This window comes from Oppia nitens, unplaced genomic scaffold (genome assembly GCF_028296485.1).
Source record: "Oppia nitens isolate AA-2021 unplaced genomic scaffold, nextdenovo-longstitch-racon4-pilon3 scaffold4_pilon_pilon_pilon, whole genome shotgun sequence".
Classification (NCBI taxonomy): domain Eukaryota; kingdom Metazoa; phylum Arthropoda; class Arachnida; order Sarcoptiformes; family Oppiidae; genus Oppia; species Oppia nitens.
The window spans coordinates 3,384,915-3,407,405 of record NW_026533232.1 but is presented as its reverse complement, the minus strand read 5'-3'; the positions used below and the strand labels follow the sequence as shown (position 1 = coordinate 3,407,405).

General features: G+C 26.0%; 4 protein-coding genes across 4 annotated transcripts in view; 3 read left to right on the top strand and 1 right to left on the bottom strand.

Moving 5' to 3' along the window:
* LOC128959770 (nuclear factor interleukin-3-regulated protein-like) lies at positions 1–6,540 on the top strand. Its single transcript, XM_054305785.1, has 7 exons — positions 1–161; positions 385–575; positions 1,635–1,764; positions 1,857–2,049; positions 3,702–3,831; positions 5,678–5,777; positions 5,842–6,540. The coding sequence occupies exons 2-7, from the start codon at positions 558–560 to the stop codon at positions 6,489–6,491; spliced, it is 1,221 nt and encodes a 406-aa protein (XP_054161760.1). The 5' UTR covers positions 1–161; positions 385–557; the 3' UTR covers positions 6,492–6,540.
* LOC128959768 (malonyl-CoA-acyl carrier protein transacylase, mitochondrial-like) overlaps positions 5,722–22,491 on the top strand; it is a 227,974-nt gene continuing 211,204 nt past the window's right edge. Inside the window, exon 1 of the mRNA XM_054305779.1 lies at positions 5,722–5,726. The gene's annotated coding sequence lies outside the window, so the exon portion shown is untranslated. The remainder of the gene's footprint in view (positions 5,727–22,491) is intronic.
* Positions 10,157–14,215, top strand: LOC128959754 (signal transducer and activator of transcription 5B-like). The gene is made up of 6 exons (XM_054305761.1): positions 10,157–10,408; positions 10,901–12,359; positions 12,415–12,507; positions 12,569–13,209; positions 13,277–13,411; positions 13,761–14,215. The coding sequence occupies exons 2-6, from the start codon at positions 10,977–10,979 to the stop codon at positions 13,900–13,902; spliced, it is 2,394 nt and encodes a 797-aa protein (XP_054161736.1). The 5' UTR covers positions 10,157–10,408; positions 10,901–10,976; the 3' UTR covers positions 13,903–14,215.
* On the bottom strand, positions 14,764–21,537 carry LOC128959756 (sodium/myo-inositol cotransporter-like). The gene is made up of 13 exons (XM_054305763.1): positions 21,088–21,537; positions 17,759–17,830; positions 17,573–17,636; positions 17,306–17,346; positions 17,154–17,213; positions 16,968–17,072; positions 16,779–16,884; positions 16,616–16,696; positions 16,261–16,450; positions 15,849–16,181; positions 15,697–15,777; positions 15,253–15,634; positions 14,764–15,185 (listed from the first exon to the last, which is right to left on the bottom strand). The coding sequence occupies exons 1-13, from the start codon at positions 21,229–21,231 to the stop codon at positions 14,811–14,813; spliced, it is 2,034 nt and encodes a 677-aa protein (XP_054161738.1). The 5' UTR covers positions 21,232–21,537; the 3' UTR covers positions 14,764–14,810.

Here is a 22,491-nt window from a genome sequence, read left to right as displayed (position 1 = left end):
ATCAAGAATTTGATGATAAACTATAAAAGTCTTGAAAAGTTTTGAAGGAAAGGTGTGTTAAATACGAACTTATAGTGAAAGTCAGTGATTCACTCAGCACTGGTAGTCACTGGTATTGAATAAAGTTGTGCCTCGAAGAACAACCATAATTTGAATAACTTGTAAGTGATTGTCGGGATAGTTATGTATGGTAAGGGTTGTATGGTTAGATAAATTCCTGGATTGCCCTTCCGTATTGAGTGAAGGACCTACTGTAGTGATTGACCTTGTCACACTTTGCACAGTTAGTCACTTGAATCGCATTTAGCACAGTTAGCATCAGAGCTCACCCCTGACCTGATTACAGCACTAGTATTATAGTATTGTGTATGTTGTTTGTAACAGTGATCTTGAGACTCATTGCTGTTGTGCTGTTGCCGTAATACAAGGCCTCAGTTGCGCTGATATTACCGCAAATTAGGTCACAGACTGACGTGCAGTGAAAGTGCCAGAGGAAGCACTGGTATAGCAGTGGTTAGCAGTGGGAACAGTGACAACACTCAACACCACTCACAGCGATGTTGTTATTCTCCAAAGTAAGTCTATCTCTCACTTACTCTCTCTCTCTCTCTCTCTCTCTCTCTCTATAATATACACATCAACTATCATATAGCCATTTACTACTCATTTATTTAAACACATATTATTTATTTATCACTTTTTTAACGCATTACTCTATCTCTCTCTCTTTTTTATTTACCCACTTTCTCTCTCTCTCTCTCTCTCTCTCTCTCTCTCTCTCTCTCTCTCTCTCTCTCTCATAGTATTTCTTATTCTTTCTTTTTCTCTCTCAGTCTTTCTTTCCCTCCCTTTCCCTAAACACTGTTATCTTGTTTTTTAGATTTTAAATTAAATGTGAATTATTGTTATGTTTAGTATGAAAATGCTGATCATAATTTTTAATACTGAATATATTACTCTCTAGTATTGTGTTATGTTATATAAAAGTTAACAAACAAATAAACTGATAATATATATAATAATAATAATTTATAATAATAATACCCATAATGTGTTTGTTATTCAGTTAAATGATTGTGCATTTTGTTGATTCATTTATTTGAAATCTACGCTAAAAATACTGTTTTAATGTCAAAAGTTTTTTTTTAATCATAGACTCATAAATTGATTTCCCGTTTGTTTTGTAAAACTGTTCAAAGTATCAATTGATACAATTATTCAAACCTTATCTAACTATATATTGTTCATATGATTGTATAAATGTATAGAAATATTTGTTTGATGTCTTTATTAGATTATTTACGCGACTTTTTTTAGTTTCAGTGCATAACTAATAGATTAATAAAAGTGTAGATATATTGAGATATTGTTAGATAAATTGTATTCATTATATTCATCATAAATTATATATTTAGACAAATGTATACTTATTTGACTATATAATAGTTTGTAAAACATTAAGATGATAGTAGTGCACAGTGTGTTGATTATAGTATATAACAATATATGATATAATAGTTGGTGTGTTATTCCTCATCACTAATACTACACGTGCTCTACTCGTCACATGAGTTTGCGCTCACTTTCATCACATTGTTTCTCATAAATATAATATTGTTTTCATCGATATTAAGGCCAATACTATGGATAACATTGACGACCCTGAGCTCCGTATAGTAAAGCACCCGCGTTGGACTCCATCACCTGTTGATCTCACTATAGCTAATACTGTTCCCCCCGCCAGTGCGCTCATCGCATCACTCGGTATGCCTCGTGTTTCATCCAACACATACTCTCTGTTTGAACGTAACGTAACTTTTTTTAATAAATGTTTGTCTCACAAAACGTGAGTTCAGGCGCCGCATACTTTTGTTCGGGATCACCAACCACTGCCAACTCTGGTTACCCTTTAAATGGTATTATGGTCTCAGGACAGTCATCTACCACAGCTGTACTGAGCAGTAGAAAGCAAAGGGAGTTCATACCAGAGGCAAAAAAAGATGATTGCTATTGGGATCGTAGGAAACGTAATAATGAAGCCGCAAAAAGGTAGGAATTTTATTATGTCATCAAATCTATTATTATTTATAAACCGATTTATTTGATTTATTTTTTTCAAGAATATTCTTTTTAAATTAACTAATTATCGCATTTATAAATATTATATAAAGAAATATTTATGAGTATATTAATTAATACAAATTAATATATAATTTATACTTTCCTTATAAAATAGTTTGTTAGAAGTTTCTAATAAACCGTTATTATTGTTAACTGTTTGTCCTTAGAAGTTATAGTGTAGGCGTGCATAACATTCATGTATAACAATTAGTTACTTGAATAAACTGTATGTAATAATAATGAAAATTTAAAACATATATTTCAAATTTTTAATAGTTACCAGGATGACCACTAGTCAATCGTTTCTTAGATAATTAATAAACAGAATAATTATTGATAAAGTTAGACAATTTTATATTTAAAAATGATAATGTATGTTTATGCTAGAATTGATTTTTTAAAATTTAATAATCACAATTACAGAAATACATTGATGATTTTTAATTTCTATATTTTAAAATTCTAGAAATGTTAAACTCGTCAAAAATATATTAAACACAATCGTGTCTTATCTAACATGAGTTGACTAAAATTATTCCGGGATAAGCATATACTTGCCATTTAAAACTATAATGATTGTCATTAATTATATATTTAATTGTTTGCGGTCCTAACAATTAGTTAACACAAATTTAATATATCAATCTACTGTATAATATAATATAATTAATAATAATTTTTTTATAAACTTATCATTAATTTTAATAATGGTCTTCTATTATGTAAATATATTTAAATTAGGGAAAATTAACAAAAAAAACTTTAATATATTTTAAATATCTTATACAGTATTTACTGTACATTATATGTTATATTATTACATATATACAATATATTGCAAAATAGATTTAGTGATGAAATAATGGTCTACACAGTTATAATGGGTTCCGGGATTTTCAGATATTTAAAATAATTATAAATTTTCTAATTAATAAATATGACTACTGTTTAAGTTCATTATAATTATTAATTCATTAACAATAACACCTGATAAAGGTTTAGGGTTTTATCAATGATTTTCATTGATATTATTATAAAAATTCAATGTTTCTGTAAATTAATTCTACATAAATGACTCAAATGTTTCATTGAGTTAATAGTGTTTTATTGATTTTATTAACCGAAAGCATAATTATTGGAGAAACCTCTTTAAAAAACTCGTCTCTTCTTTAATTAGTTCATTGCCAACCATTAGTTCATTATATACAGTATGATGTCCTCTACAACATTGAATTTATTGAATGTTTAAAAACTATAATAAATTTTAACATTTATTTATTTTAATTTTTCTTATTATATTTTGTTAATATATAAAACTATTTTTAAGATATGTTATGATAAAAGTAAAATTATTTATATCCACATGATTATAGTAATATATATATATATATAATATTGTCTTATTATAACAATAAATCTATACTTTTTTATATATATTTATATTTAATTTTGTTAGACTTGTATCATAGGACTGCCATTCCTTTACAGAATCTTTTAATATTAAATTTTATTTTATATTTATTAAAAAATTATACTAAAAAAGACATATTTTAAATATATATAATTAAAATGAATTGAAGGTCTCGTGAGAAAAGAAGAATATCAGATATGGTTTTGGAGGCCCGGGTTCTGGAGCTGACCCGTGAAAACTCAGTGCTCAGAGCGGAACTCTATGCCATTAAAGATAAATTTTGTTTATCGCATACACAGGTATGTTATGGTTATGTCTTTATGTGAATTAATGTTTTTATTGTGTATTTCATATAATTATTGAATAATTTGATACTCTGCTTACATCAAACATCACATAAAACTATTCACTATATACAGTAAATATTGATATTATATTTTTAGCTACAATTATTGATATATTTATATAACGATTTTTAAATTATATTTTTAAACACCCAGTGAATGGGAAAAATAAAAAAGAAGTGATATTATACTGCAATGTGAATATCATTGAAGTAAATTAGTTTCAAAACAATTATTAATACATTTAAGAGTTTACTATTTCCCTTATTTCTACATTTGTTTAATATAACACTACTATTATTGTTATTGTTGTTCATTATATCTTAAAAACAAATTAGTTAAATATGAAGTCCTTTCCCTCACTTACTCTCTAATACCTGTATCGCTAATATCTATAGAAAACCTTCAAATTTCATAGATTATAGTTGAAAATAAGTTTTATAATTTTTATAAAACATTTAATAACCTGTTTTTAATATATATATTTAGCATTAATATTATGTTTTCAATGTACATGATTATACAGAAAATTTTGTTTTTATCAATGTAAATTTTTATTAATACTGTAAATACTGTAAAAATATTGTTTAATAATAATGGAATTAGTCTTATGCTTATTCATAATACAGTATTATTAATAATGATATTCATAAAGCAGACATTTTTAGTATAATATATATAAATTTATATATAGGTTAAAGTCATTATCATTTCAACTTTACATTCATTTATTAGACTTTAAACTTGAATTTTATGAGACGGACTATCCATATGAGATGAAAATATTTGAGTATTGAAAAAATTATTGATAATGTTATGAGGTTTTTCAAAAAACTGTTATCTTATAAATAATTGTAATGTTGTTATCCATGAAAAGTCTTTTAGACAGATTTTCATATACTTTATTTGGATAATAAATCAATTTTATAACATTCAACGTAACAAACCATATTGGGTTGTCTAACTTTATTATACCTACACTATTAGGGAAATACTGTTAATGCTACTGACCCTCATTTAAAATAATTAACATATCTAACGGAAACATTGGAAAAATATTATTTTATAGTTATACTATTAAGAATAGCAAATTAGTAATTAGTTAAAATATATGCAATATATACTGTATATAGATAATTTTTTAAATAAATAAATGATATTATTAAATAATTTATTGCACAAATAAAATAATATTGTTAAGCAGGAAAATCTGTTTTTATTTAAGGGAAGGCAACAAATTAATTAAAATTCACGTGTTTACTAATAGTTATAGTATTTTTTATTTTGTAAGTTATAATAAATCATTTTTATTATTTTATTTATTATTATTATAATAATCCTTTGTTTTATAAACACTGGTTATTCAGTACTGTAAGTATAAATAAATCGATAGAATATAATTATATTAAATGTTTAAAATATAGATTTATTAAATTATTATTACAAAGTTCTAACACAGAATATATTATTTGAAAATTAGTTGTTAGATATTTTAATATTTGAATGAAAGCCAAGATTTAGGAAAAATAAAAAAGTATTACTTAAGAGTCAATAATTTTTTAGCAAAATACTCATATAAGATAATAATAATAATTGTTATCTAATTATTTTAATATTGTATTACATAAAAAATATTTTATTTTATTTATTATAGAAATAATAAGTTTTGTATTATTTTTGTAGATTTTTAATAATATTAGATTGTATTAAAAATATATAATAAAATTTTATTGTTTAAATATAAACTAATTGTATTAAAATTATTTGTATTTTAATATATGATTAATATTTGATTTCCAAGACATATATGGACTCGGATTCGGTTTCATTTTCCGAATCGGGAGGAAGAGGTCGACGAAATCGATTGCTCTCTAATATAGTGTCGACACCTAATCACAACAGTAAGTCTTTATATAATTAATTAAACAAAAAAAATCTTAAATTGATATAAATTATAATTTAAAGATGAGCTCAACTCAAATGGCAACTCTTCGACCAATTATTTATCGACTTCTTCTTCGCCAACCTCGCAGTCGTCGTTGTCATCAAATGAGCCGTTGGTGTCGACACCTTCAATGGTCCCAAATCTATCATCGCATACATATTCACCACCAAACACACAAACCATGTGTTGCACACCCAATGCTAACCCAAACTGTCCAATAAGTCCGGTCAATACGACTTCACTGCCTTTTAAATTAAGACACAAAGCAGTTAGTCATAAAACCCTCAGCACAGACAGTGATTCCGGTAGCGATACCTATGCTAACGTTTTGACTGATATAACGCCTAACCACTGTGTTATCAATGGTAACATCGTTTATAATGAGTCAGTCAATGGTAAGACTTCTCTAAACGATTCAATGCTTAAGTCAGAGAATTTTGCGTTAAGAAGTGAATTACAAAGATTGGCCACAGAAGTGGCTTCACTTAAGGATGTTCTCGTCTATAATCCATCATCTAATGGGTCGCTCAAAAATATGACATCCGATGACACTATTCATTCACATGTCTATCGTAAGGACAGACGCTCCGAATCACCCGATTTAAAGATTGAGTCAATAAATACTATCAACAAATCAAGTATATTATCAAACGGTACTCAATCTCATTAAAAGTGATGGTAATCGACAACTCTTTGATACGATAATTGCTGACTATTTTTTTGGAAATATTTCCTAAAGATTTCGAGAAAATAAATATATAATTAAAATTGTTTTTGTTTGACAAGAATTAATTAAAAATATTTTATAAACTTATTATTATTGTTATTTTTCATTAGTTGTATTATTCGTATAATTCATAGTTTATTACATATGTAATTAATTAAAGTTTGTTTTTAATGTAACTGAATTTATAGAAAATATTTATATGAAGTATACATTATATATATAGTAAATGTTTATTATATTATTTTAAAATAATTTTATTATATTTTTATAAAGACAAAGCCAAAAGAATTGGATACAGAAGTATATTATTATTAAGTATATTACAGACAATTAATAATAATATTAGAATTAACTTAATAATTGACAACAAAACACTTGAGGAATGTTGGTTTCAATCATTAAGTATTAGTGTCTATAATATATGGATTTCCACGCAAACATTGCAGACATAATTATTTCCTTTGTCTCAAAGCAATTATATCTTGAATTATATGTTTTGTCTTTTTCATAGAAAGGAAGGAATTAATAATATGACAAAAATCTTGGATATTATATCTAAAAAAAATTATTTCATTAATTAACTAAATTTTGAATATATTCTGTTAGTATTAGTTATTAGATAATTTGGCAATTACTATAAATGATTCAATTATTGTTAAATATATAAATATTTATATTAGGCAATTGAGTACTAATTATAAACGATGTTTAGCACAGGTATTTATATAAATATATTTATTTTAATAATTTTGCTATAATGTAAAAACAAAAAATAATTATTTTATAATTAAATTTCTATTATTTGTCTAAACTATACAAAATATTATTTAAGAATCGATATATTATTATCTTCTAATATTTTTACAATTATTTGTTATATCATTTGCTATAATATTGTGATATTATAACATAAACTGTAGTATAGTTTGGTTAAAATATATTGTGTTAAATATAAATATATAATAATTCGCTTATATTATAATAACAATAAAGCGTTGTTTTCAATAAAGACTGTAATATAAAATGAAAATTCAGGTCAAGGAAAGACTAAATACATAAACTATAACTATGTGTAGTTTATGTGTGTGTATGTGTGTGTGTGTGTGTGTGTGTGTGTGTGTGTGTGTGTGTGTGTGTGTGTGTGTGTGTGTGTGTGTGTGTGTGTGTGTGTGTGTGTGTGTGTGTGTGTGTGTGTGTGTGTGTGTGTGTGTGTGTGTGTGTGTGTGTGTATGTATGTGTGTGTGTGTGTGTGTGTGTGTGTGTGTGTGTGTGTGTGTGTGTGTGTGTGTGTGTGTGTGTCTATATTTCCTTGTTATGTAAGCTAATGCAAGCGCTTTTGTAGCTATAAAAAAATCGACGTTTTACTAATTTGAGGGACAAATTCCGTATCTATTAATTGCATACACCGTAGAGTATATTAATATCTTTAAAAAATTGTGATTATATTAAAACTATTAACGGATCGCAAGAGTTGGCTCACAATCACTATTTGTTGGCTCTCTATATAATAATTATAAATTCCACTATAATTTGTTATCACATATTATTTAACTCTTTTTTATTAATAAGCTATGTTTACAAGTATTTTAACTAAATCATAAACTTCTTAATTAATTTACTATAAACATTATCTTAATGTCTTAATTATAATAATTATTTATAAAATAAATATCTTAATGATTGATTATAGTATACAACATATAATGCATTATTATTGTTTAATTTTATATTAAATATTTATATAATTTAATTTTATATAATTATTTTTAAATTATACAAAACTTATATATGAGATACAAAAATATCAAATATGTAACAAAATAATACTAATTCTATTTTTTTGATTTTTTATTTATATCATTAATTTTTTTTATACTATATGTAGATTTTAAAATATTGTTAAAATAATTTAGTTTGTTATAATTTCTAGTAATTAAAAATATTCATTTAATTGATTTTTATTTGAATTAAGTATTTTAATATTGTGACTTTTTTTTAAATAAAATATTACAACTTGATAAAAAAGTTATCAATAATTAATATTAATTAAATTATACTAAATTATGTAAAAATTTAAAGCTATTATTATTCTATTGATAATTTTGAAAGAAAATAATATAATTTGTTGTAATCGGTTATTACTTTATATTAAATGAATATTGAAAATTATATTTTTTAATGAATGCTTATAATTGACTAATAGAAAAATTAACTAATTGAATACTACTATCAGATAAGTTATATTATAAATAATAAACAAAAACTAGTAATAGTATAAACATTTTTTTGTAACAATTACTTCATTTTATTTAAACATCAGCTATAATATTTAGCTGATTAAATAATATTTGTATACAAAAATAAATTTATTTATATTTTTCATAATAATTATTATTTAAAAATATTTAGTAATTGCGAATAAACTATTAGCACAATATTTCATAAATAAACATGCAATATTTAATGAATTATAATTGTTTTGTTGAAATTTCCCGGTAAATTAGCTTGATAATTTTCTAATCAAGTGCTCAAATCCTTATATTATATAATTTATATTTACAAACATTAAAATAATACAATATAAAAATATAAACTATTAAAAGTTTATCGGTTATAATAGTTATGAAAATACTTTAATTTCCACTTATTCTTACTTAAGATACGATTTGTATCACTTATTTAAGGTATTATAAATAAATTACTGTATATTTATAATTATAAATATAATATATAAATAAATAAAAATTATTATACATAATTTCTTAGTAATTTTGATAACTACATAGTGTTACTATTGCATAAAGTGTTTTTAATTTATATATTATTAATTATTTAATAATTGTGAAAAATTTGTTTTTTTTAATAATTTATATTATATGATATACAATGTAAAAGTTGCTGAAGTTTTTTAAGGAGTTCTTGGAAATAACAATAATGTGATCCAAAAGTTCATAACTTTTAGTAATTAATTATTTTATTTTTAAATGTATAGAAATTTATATTCTTTTAGTGTCTGTTCACAACATTGTTATAAATATAATATTCAATAATATTGAATGGCATAACATAATAATTATAATACTTTAACTGTACTGTACTTATCAACAAATTTTGGGTAAAGGGGTGAATGAGGAGAGAGAGAGAGAGAGAGAGAGAGAGAGAGAGAGATAAGAAAGAGAGAGAGAGAGAGAGAGAGAGAAAGAGAGAGAAAGAGAGAGAAAGAGAGAGAGAAAGAGAGAGAAAGAGAGAGAAAGAGAGAGAAAGAGAGAGAAAGAGAGAGAAAGAGAGAGAAAGAGAGAGAAAGAGAGAGAAAGAGAGAGAAAGAGAGAGAAAGAGAGATGTGAAGTATGATTGAGAGGTATTTTGGATGAGTTAGAGACATAAACAACTGTATGAGTTATGTAATGGTTATAATACAGTAGAAATACACACACACACACACACACACATATATATATATATATATATACATAATATGTATTACATATATACATTACATACACAACAGTCTGTTAGTACAGTATTGCTGACGACTGGTGTAACTGACTGTGAATTTCCTGCGATTCCTAGAATTGTAAACGCATTGCCCGTTCATAGAGTGAGTGCTATATGTGAGACACTATAGAAACATATGAAAGTATAGCTTCACTGCAAACCAATTCCAGGAATCGGCGACCAGTTTTGACAAACGCTTTGTAGACTCGAATCGATTGCATTCACACAACACTATAGTCTATAGCATAGCGTCATTGAAAACACTATACTATACATACAAACACTAAATTGTAACGATTGTAATGACTGACTGTAATATAGCAGTGAATACAACACACCATTCAATGCAATCAAAGTGATTACAAGTAAGTTAAAAGTCTTATTGTTTTCACAATTATTTAGTGATAATCTCATCTAATGATCACTAAATTACTATAAGTGTTAGCACTAACTGTGTGTCCATTTGTATTAACTGTCATATTATATGTGTTTTTGATAAACAAATGGTTTGATATTGAAAACGACTGATAAAACTAATTATTAATATACTGTATATAAATACATGTGTTGTTGTCAATGGGTTTGGTTAGTCATCACTACTACATAACATCTTATCGTTTGTTTTTAATACAAAACATTATATTTGCGTAAAATTATTTAATTAACACTTTTAGCAATCATTTGTCGATTGAATTAATTGATTGAAAACTATTTGTATGAAAGTTGGCTAACATTTGATGAAAAATGTTAGTAATATTATGAAAGATGACTACATATATGATTGTCAATAACTAAATCAATATATTTATGATTACATAATACATGTATTAATGAAAGTAATGTTTTTTATAATATAGTTTTATTACTGGAGAAAATTGGGATAATTTTTGAACAGACATACCATTGATATATAGTAACCAATAGATAGTAAAGATGTCGATTTGGGCGCAATTGCAGGAATTGCCTGAAGAAGCGCAACAACAGGTGCATATGGCTTATGGCGATCAGTTCCCGATTGAGGTCAGGTGTGCTTTAGCCCAATGGATTGAAGAGAAGCCATGGAAGGACTTGGATCCCGACAATCCTCAACATGAGGCCTATGCGTCCAGTTTGGTGACCGCTTTCATACAAGAAATTGAAGCCAAAGCCAATTTGACTGAAAATTTTGTGACCAAATTCAAGCTAAACACTGCGGCACAGAATTTCCGTCAAAGCTATTTACACACACCTTTCATTTTGGTCCGCATTGTTAAACATTGTCTTAGCATTGAATCCCGAGTCATACAACAGGCACAGAACTACTTGAATATATCAAATCATGAAACCAAACCATTGATTAGAGATCCGCAACAAGAGATCACTCAACAGTTGGAAAAACTAAGAAAAAATACGATAGAGACTGACGAAGAGTTGCGCCGAATGCAACAGGAACAGGAACAGTTCATCATACAGTTCCAGGAAAACCAGAAACGACAACTCACTATTCAACAACTCAATTGTCAACCCAACCAAAACATTGAACTCATCAGCAAATGGCAAAAAGAAAAGGATTCGCTCGACGCCGCACTCAAGTATAAGGCGGCACAGATTTATCAGACACGAACTCAACTCATCCAAAGATACTCTGACACATTGACTGCGTTGCAAAGTCTTCAACAGCGTGTTCTCGACGATGAATTGATTCATTGGAAACGCGCACAACAGCTGTGCGGTAATGCCGTACCTTTTGAGAACAATTTGGACCAAATTCAAGAATGGTGTGAAACATTAGCCGAAAGTATTTGGGCTAACAGACAGCAAATGAAAAGGTTGGCTGATATGTGCCAACAATTGCCTTTAGGAGGACAGCCTTCTGGACATTCCGATCAACTGCAGAACTTAACTAAACAAATAACAACTTTATTGTCTAATTTGGTCACTTCAACGTTTATTATTGAGAAACAACCGCCACAAGTGATGAAGACAAACACTCGATTTACATCAACTGTCCGATTGTTGGTCGGCGGCAAACTTAATGTCAATATGACTCCACCACAGGTTAAGGTGACGATTATCAGTGAATCTCAGGCTAATGCTATGATTAAGAACGATAAAGTATCGATGGGTGACGTTAGCGGTGAGATCTTAAATAATTCGGGAACAATGGAGTATCATTCGGCCACTCGACAACTTTCTGTCAATTTTCGTAATATGCAATTACGTAAAATAAAGAGAGCCGAGAAAAAGGGTACCGAATCGGTAATGGACGAGAAATTCTCATTACTATTCCAATCGCAGTTCAAAGTTGGTGGCGGAGAACTCGTGTTTCAAGTTTGGGTATGTTTTCAATGATAGTAAATAGAAAACGTTTTAATTGTAAATAATTTGTTAGACATTATCATTACCTGTTGTTGTCATTGTTCACGGAAACCAAGAACCACATGCCTGGGCCACTGTTACCTGGGATAACGCATTTGCTGCACCCGTATGTATTATTTATTTTTTTAATGATTTATTTGTATTAATAAAAATATATCTTTCATTAGGGACGACAACCATTTGTTGTTCCCGAAAAAGTGCCGTTTAGTCAGGTGGGAGAAGTGTTGAGTCAAAAATTTAAAGGAGCTGTCGGTCGTGGACTGAGTGATGATAATTTAAGATTTTTAGCGGGAAAAGCGTTTAGAAATCCCAATTTGCAAGATTGGCAAAACCAATTGCTGAGTTGGTCTTTATTTTCTAAGGAACCGCTTCCCGATCGAAGCTTTACATTCTGGGAGTGGTTTTATGCCATTTTGAAAGTAACGCGCGAACACTTGAGAGGACTTTGGAACGATGGCTCTATTATGGGATTTGTTTGGCGCCGTCAGGCAGAGGAAATGCTGTCGAAGAAGCCGAGCGGCACTTTTCTCTTAAGATTTAGTGATTCCGAATTGGGTGGAGTGACTGTTGCCTGGATTGCTGAGGGACAGGAAGGCAATGAAACATATATGTTACAACCATTTACGTCCAGAGACTTTCAAATTAGAGGACTTGCCGATCGTATTAATGATCTAAAGCACTTGACTTACTTGTATCCAGACATACCCAAAGATCAGGCATTTTCTAAATATTACACCCCATTTAACGACAGTCAGCCCTCATCTTCAAATGGTTATGTCAAACCAGTGTTGGTTACCTTCATTCCTGGGTATGTTACTTGATTGTCGTTAGTCTCAACTATTTGCGCTAAAATGGTCTACCCTTTTGCTTCATAGCTGGTCGGGTAACGGTCCATACGATTCTTACCCAAATACGCCCCAATCGGCACTTCATAATCCCCACTCACCGAGCGATGTCTCATATCATGACAACCCTTCAGTACAGAGCTCATCCAATGACTGTGCATTGAAGTAAGTAATGACACGTTTTGTCGGTCAAACACACACTACGAATCCGATTATTTGGTCACTTGTCGTGCAATCAAATGATACATACAATCATTTAAATCTCACTTAAAAACATCTTTTATTAAATTCATTGAATATATTCTATATTTATATCTATTTTTTATAAACAATTAATTCAAAAAGCAAGTTATTATTTTTAAATATATATAATTTTATTTTGATCGTTGAATATTTTATAATTTTATAAATCATAAATATATAAATGTAGTTATTTGTTAAACCTTACGGTTTTAAGAAAATATTAATAAATTGTTTTATTTGGTAATACTTTGTCTTTTTTTCTGATCTTCAGTGCTGTCGGAGGAATGGGAGGAACTGTAGACGATTATTCAGATTTAATGTCAGGCATGGATTTGGTAACAGATATGGATGTTCCGGTCGACTTCTCCTCCATTAATGTCTCCGATCTTATGGCTTACAGCAAGTCTTCATAAGTTCATTATTATTAACAGATAATATAAAATAATTTTATTTGAATTATTTTGAAACTTTAGTGATTATTGAAATATTAGGCTCTTATTTATAAATATTTTATAGCCTACTATGTTATAGCCTTATGTTATCATTATTCAAAAGCAACTAAACTAAGATTTGAGAGATTTTTGAGAGTGTGTGCAATACCTCTGCAATTATGATTGTGCCATAAAATGTTATCAATTTATTTAATTAAGACTTCATTTTTTAGTTAGTTTTAAATAGTTTTTAAGTTTCTGTTTTGCATCCATAGAATATAGTGCCTCATAATAATAATAATTACAATATATTTTCAATGAAGAAATAATGTATATTTTCTTATTTTATTAATCAACTTTAAAGTACAAAAAATATTTTCAGATCTCTTATCTAAAACTAAAGCTTTTATAAGAAATCATTTTATGACATATTGTTAATAGTTATATAAGAAGCAAAATAATAGCTTTTACGGACTGACTGTTTGTTGTTTGATTCGTAAACTAATTAAATGAATTAAATTTTGTTATTCAAATTAAATGTATTTATTATATTCTATTATATTATAATTTCAAACAAATGGAGATAATTGGATTTTTTCAAAAAAATGTTATTTTTAATTGATTTAACAATTATGTAACAATTTATGCTATTATAAAAATTACTAAAATTATTAATTATATTGTGATTATTAAATCAGATATGTTATTAAAAAAATAGAGTAATTTATGTTGATTATTTATAGAAAAAATCAATTTGTTGATCAATATTATGGTAAACTAATACATTTTACATGTATTATATTTTAAACCTCACAATTACTTTAATACTATTTTCTCATAAAAATAACTTAAATATTATATAATAACTTAACAATTTATAAAAAAATATATTAAATATTGGAAGGAAGTGAAAAATAAGTGAAAAGAGTGATAGCTATGGATAAGACAATTATCAGACAAATAAAAAGTAATCGTTTTTCTTGTTTTGTCTGATGAATGGATGAAATTTGTTTGATATTTTCCGCTTCTTTCATAGACTCATCTTTTGTCTGTTTTTGATTAATACCACAAAACCACATAAAGAATATTTTAGTGTATGATTTCTTTTTTAATTTTTTGATAAAATCCACATCAGATGCCATAGTTTGTCCGTTACTATACTGAGTTGTATTTATATTCTGTCTCTCGATTTGACTAATATTTGTCACAATTTCATCGGTTCGCTCTCTATTATCAAATCGTGTCCAATATGTAGTTCGGATCAGCTGTTTGTGATAAACAATTATCATTTAATTTATTATAAGAATAGTTTAATTTTAAATTTATGATTACTCGATATTCTTCAGTTTGTTCGGTTATATAACTGATAATAATTGCAGATATTATGGATAACCAAAAGACAATTATTGCGAAATACATGTAATGAATCTTAAGTATCTCTGGATGAGTATCCACTTCACCACAAGACGGTTGTATATAAATAATATTTACAATTAGTCTTATTATACCAGCGATGAGTCCAATTATTAGCGCCCAAAAGGCTCCGCTTTCATTGATTCTCTTCCAAAGTATGGCCAAAATATATACGGCCGCTATCGGCGGCGCCAAATTGGCCGCAATGTCCTGAATGTAAATGTAAAGCTCACCATTTTGCATCTCTTGGATTATTGGGATCCAAAGTATGCTAATCACAACCATTACTATCACAAAACATCTAAATTGTTTGAAAAATTCAATATTAATATTTATTAATGAAATAGTAGTCCGAAGACATACCGGCCAACAATCATCAATTCCGCCAGTTTTGCATTTTTGCGAATCAGTGGCCAAATATCACACGTGAATAATGTACTCGAACTGTAAAAATATTTATTACGAATTGATTATTAAAAAAAATTAACAAATTGTTTGTAAATTTGTCACTAAACCTATTAAACACTGACGACAAATCACTCATCAATGCGGCCAACATTACTGCCAGAATAAGTCCTTTGAAAGGACTGGGCATTATGTTGAGTACAAGTTTAGGATAAGCTGTGTTGGAACAACTAATCGGATTATTGCAGTATTGCATACATTTGTCGGCATCAACACAGGCCACCTCATCGGGATATAGGACTCTACTGATCATTCCGGGAATTATTATCAAAAATACTGGAGTTATTTTGAGGAATCCGGCAAATAGAGTGCCTCCCTGAGCGTGTGATAGTGACTTTGCAGCTAATAGTCTTTGAACCATCATTTGGTCGGCACACCAATACCTAGTTTGTCATACATTGCTTTAAAATTCATATTAACAATGATATTCATAGACCAGTGTCTTTTGAAGTATATACTTACCAAATTGAAGCGGGTGTCTGACCCAATATAAAGCCGAGCCAAGGCATGTCCGGGTCGTCCAGTGATCGTAACATTTGAAACGAGTTTTCTTTAGGAACGGCACAACCCATCTTATGGGAGGGTATTGTAGACGGAATTGCTTTCATATACTTATCTTTTAATTCCCAAAACCCTCCCACTTCTATCAGACCTTAAACCCATAAAAATGGTTTAAATGATGTCTACACTACTTTTAATTTTGTATAATTATATGGCAGTAATATTATATATTCAATAATTAATATTTATAATTTTAAAAAACTTATGCTGTATTACGGGTAATGAAAATATACAGTATTTCGATATAAGTCAATACCTTTGATAGCAACCACTGAAGCGCCAACAATCATAACTAAACATTGAAATGTATCGGTATATATAACCGCTGTAAGTCCACCTTTAATTTAATTATATCAATAATATAATTACTGTATATTGAATTATTAATTACATAATTTAGTGAAATATTTAAGAAATACCACAAATAGTGCAAATGGATGTAATGGCTAACAACAATATAACACTATAATATAGATTCCAACCCAACGCTTGTTGAATGAATATTCCGCCAGAATATAGATTAACCTAATATTCAAATAAAAAGTTACATTTATTTATTTTTAAATTTTTATATAAAATATTGATATAAAAAATAATCTCAAAATAACCGATATTTTTGTAAATATATAGAGAAGCATTGACAGAATAGCCAAATAAGTCCGGATTCTGTTTCCACCAAAACGTTTTGACATATATTCAGGAAGAGTACAAACCTATATATATATATTATTCATAAATTATAACTTTTTTTATAAATATAATGAGTAAATAAACTTATTGTTAAAATTTAATACTTTGCTGGCTATAAACACAGGAAGAAATATCCAACCAGTAATTTGAAGGATAATTAAAGCCTTTGAAAATAAAATTTGTTGTCAAAACTTTACAGTATAACAATCATTGTGTAATAAGTCAATCATTTAAATTATTTAGTTTTTGATAATACATTGAATTCAAAAGCTCCGACACCTATTCCAGAAGCAGCACCTGGATATTGTGATATACATTGGTGTTATTAATTTTCACATTTTAATCATGTTTTTTGTACAATTTATTGTTAATTTATCTAATTATTTAACTAAAAAAATTTGTTGCATTCAACTATTGCAACATTTAAATATTGATTACTAGTTTGTAAACTTTTATTTAGAAATATATAGATTGTGGACAGTATTTATAATAATTTAATTGAATTATATTGCATTATAATTACCTGATCCAGCTAATCCAATGAAATGTTCAGAACCTATATTCGATGCAAATACAGAAGCTCCCACCTAATTGTATTTATTTAAAAATTACTTTTTTAAAAAGTTTTAAAACTATTTTCTTTGTTTTTTAAAATTTAATAGTATACAAAATTTTACTAATTGTATAATTATCTGTATTAATAATATACCGGAAGCCAAATCATGAAACGTCCGGCCAAAAAATATCCATTAACTGTTCCCCTATTTGATCGATACATAGCCTATAAAGATATTTTTAAATTATGCAATTATATTATGCTTAATTATTATATAAACGATTACAAAATACCATTGTATAAGTTTATAATTTAAGCTATTAATATCAAATTTATATAATACAAAATTTTATCATTATTATTTTTTATAATAAATCTTTAACATGATTTGTAATATTTTAATATTTCACATAATATAAAGTATTTTTGGAAAGTTCCCAAAATAAACTTGTTTTAATTGAAATTTTATGGAAATTGGTTTACACTTATAATTTCAAGGTAGATATATAAAAAAATCGTAAATATATAATTTATAATGTTAGCTAATTAATAATAACTATTATTTTTAAATTAATTTATACAGATATAAATATAAAAAATTGATTATTGATAATTAATAATTTTAAAAAAATAATATTGTTATAATATTTAATTGTAATTAACAATTTATAATATGAAATAAAATGTTTAATAACTATTCTTACATCTACAGTATTATTCTAATAAAATATAATTTAAATCATTGAATACTATTATAAAATGTTAATAAATTTACTTAATGATTATATTTTATGTACTGTACATTTAATAGTAAAACTTTAAATGATTTATGAGCTGAAAGTACAAAATTATTTAAGTTTACTACTGTATGTAATATTTTAGTATAGTGTATTTTAAAGTATTAAAATATCATTTTTAAAATATCAAAATTTTTTAGTAACACTTACTATAAATAATTTTTAGAATAAATGATTATCAATTTAAGCTATTAATAATATTGTAATAAATCTATGTCGAAATAATTAGTTATTTGTTTTTTATTTGTCATAAATATTCTAATATCTGATTTTATATAAATATTTAACTATTTGATTAATAACATTTTAATATATAGATTAAAACAATAAATATTTAATGTCTGTCTACAACGTATTGATTTTGCAAATTAAATATCAATTTAAATAATTAAATAAATATGTTTATTGTAATTTATAGTACACTAAATAAAAAATTATTGACTGGTGAAGTATTTATATGATAAAATGATAATTGTGTTAAATATGTAATTGTTGCTAAATTGTTGTATAATGATATTTAATAATTAGGTATTTAACATATTTCGCATAATTATTTCGCAACTATAATGTTATATCAAATTACATCAAATTACAAATGCTTAATAAAAATATTTTTCATTAATACATAAATAGAGTATAGTATGATAATGTTTTCAATAAGTTTATGACTTATCAAAATTTTAACTTATAATTAATTTTAAATTAAGTGAAAGTAACTCTTTTAACGATTTATTTGCGAAGTCTTGTAATAATATTATCTTTGATTAATAATTATAAATAAAATGATGACACTTTATTAACATTGATTATATAAAAACATATTAATTAATGTTTCTATAATTAAGAATTTCCTTGAATTAGTTTTATATCTTTATTTAGTAAATAAAATCTAAAATTGAAGGTAAAATCATATCTTATAAATTAGTCGATCATTTGTCAAACATTTTGAAGAATATCTAAATAAATATTTATTTTCACTGTCTCTGAATTTTAATGATTTCGCAATTTAATAAAAAAAACTAATTAATTGAGAAAATATTGTAAATACTGATAATATTTACAGTATTGCATTTATTCATTATAGTACTATTTTTATTTGAAATGTAAACATTTTTTTCTCATTTATCACAAAACTTATTGTTTTTTTATTATACCCAATAGTAACCTTAAAAATAAAATGTAATAAAAAATATGATATTTAAAATCCACGTGTACAGTATATTACATTTATTTAAAGATTATTTTTTATTTTAGTATAACAATTTAATTTGTTGATTGACTAAAACTAAAATGCATCTACATTTAAATTTAATAAAAACAAATAGTAAATACTGGTATAATAAAATAATAATTATAATATAATAAGTTATAAAAACTAACTAGTTTTAAAATGAATGCAATTAAATTGAAAGTAAATTTTTTATTTAATAAATTAATTTTTATATAAAATTAAAATTTTAATAAATAAAACGCTGGAATCTAAAGAATTAATAAATTTGTGTTAAATTTCTACGTTATATTAATATTTATCATATAACTAAAAATGAAAATTTATTTGTCAAAAAATATTTTCAACTGTAATGCAATACTTTTTATAATAAACTAAACTATAATATAAATTATCATTATATAAATTATATATTTATATATAACAGTTATAGCAATAAAATTGGTATATCATATTAATTTAATACATAGATTTAATGATTGTTCAATATGTTAAATACACAAAATTTACACAAATATACAGTATAATACTAAATGATATACAGGCTGGCTCATCAGGAGTTATTTTCAAAATACACCACTTATTTCAAAAACTACTAATTATATTTTATTTTAACAAAAAATATTATAAAATATGATAAATGGGATTACATATTTTTATAAAAAAAATTTTTAAAATGGCCGCCTTTAATTGCAATTAAATGGCAAAGTCAGGTGTAAAAATAGTCGAAATTGTCCTTATTTATTATATTTTGACTATCAAGCGACCGCTACATCCAGAACCTGTCGCCATATGATGTGCTATTAGTGACAAAGAAATAATTGGGCCTATATTTTTAAGAGAAATTTGTGATATCAGAGATCTACAGGACTTAAATCATTGTGCAGGACATAGGGTCTGCTGAAGATAAAAAGATTGCTTGATTGTTACTGGTTTAAACAAGATGGTTCACGACCTTACAGAACACAAGATATCTTTGAACAACTTAGAGAGTGTTTTGGTGATCGGATTATAGGTTTGGATGTGCCCAAGAAGACTGGCGGCTGAAATGATTTTACCTCCATATTTACCCGATTTCAACACCTGTGATTATTTTTTTGGGTTTATTTTAAGGATATGGTTTACATATCCAACCCTCAATCTATTGAAGAATTCACAAAAATGATTGAAAGTGAGATACGGGCCATACAGCAATATATGAAAGTACGGGTAACATCCAATTTTGTACACCCGACTTTGCCATTTAATTGCAATTAATGGCGGCCATTTTGAAAATTTATCTAATTAAAATATGTAATCCCATTTATCATATTTTATAATATTTTTTGTTAAAATAAAATATAATTAGTAGTTTTTGAAATAAGTGGTGTATTTTGAAAATAACTCCTGATGAGCCACCGTGTAATAAGATATCACAATTAGATAAAAGATAGTATAATATAAAGATTATGACATACATAGAAACCTGTGGCCAACACTAGCATGAAGTAGACGACCACAACACTAATGTCTCCGCCATCCAGACTCTTGGCATTCGGCGAATCATTAAATGTTGTGCCGTTTAACACCTTTACTATCGGACCAATTGATAGAGAGGACATCTCAGCAATTGTTTATATATTTAATAAATCATACAAATTTAAAATAATAACTTAATTATGAAAAAATCATTGACAAAATTCATTGACAAAAATCATTGACAAAAATCATTGACAAAAATTTTGGATAAGAGATGAAACTAAACTCTTATGAGAGGCACTTAAGAGAAATACATTCAATAAATGAGTGGAAAATTTCCAAAAAATTATAACTAAGCAACCAATCCATTCAAACCAATCAGACCAACCAAACCATCTACAAAATAGCCGACAGTATTATTATTCAGTTTATATAGACAGCAGTTATGTAATGCTTTTTCATTGCTCAGTCATATCCCGGCGCATACCTATTGATACCTCAAAATCTCTTTACAGTTTTGTAAATCAATCCAGTTATTGGACCAGTTATTAGAGGATTGCACTTATTTTTCAATTATTATCAGATTTGTTAATATGTTATTATTTTTTCTAATCTACTAAATTAACACATGGTTCATATGATATATTTATATATAATAGTTATTAATACTAAATAGCACCGGTATTTTATGAGCAAACTCAGAGTCTTATCAATAAACACAGTAAACAAAATTTTGCTTAATATTACACATATCTTAAAATTTATATATTGTTTATTATATATTTTTTAAATGACAAGAATTTTTTATTTAAATACACTTTACATGTTTTAATATAAAATATAAAATAATAATTGTTATTAATGATAACGTATTAATACTTCATATTAACTGTTATCTTAGTTGTAATAATAATAATACTATTGTACTCATTTGTTTTTATAATTATAACAGTTTAATAAAGTTGTTATAATAAATATTTATCATATAATGTCGTCAATTAATAAAAATTTGTGCCAAACTAATATTAATTTTTAAATATAATATTTTTAAATTTAAACTGTATTTAAATTTTAATAATAATTATTTTTTTGCTATTAATTATTGCAATGATAAAATATATTTTTTAGATTAAAGATTAAAAGTGTTTCGAAACATTGTTTAATTAATAAATACAATTTTAATTTTATGATAAACATATTTTTATAGTTTTTTTCATATACAGGTACTATAAAAATATCAAATAATGTTGACATTAATTATAAAAAAAGACTAAAAAATTAGTCATCGAAATTAAATCATAAATATTTTATGGGTTAAAAATAAAACAATAAATTTAATAGTAATTAAGTATATAATAAATAATTATCATAAAGAATAATCAATAATTAAATTTCTTGTTTGT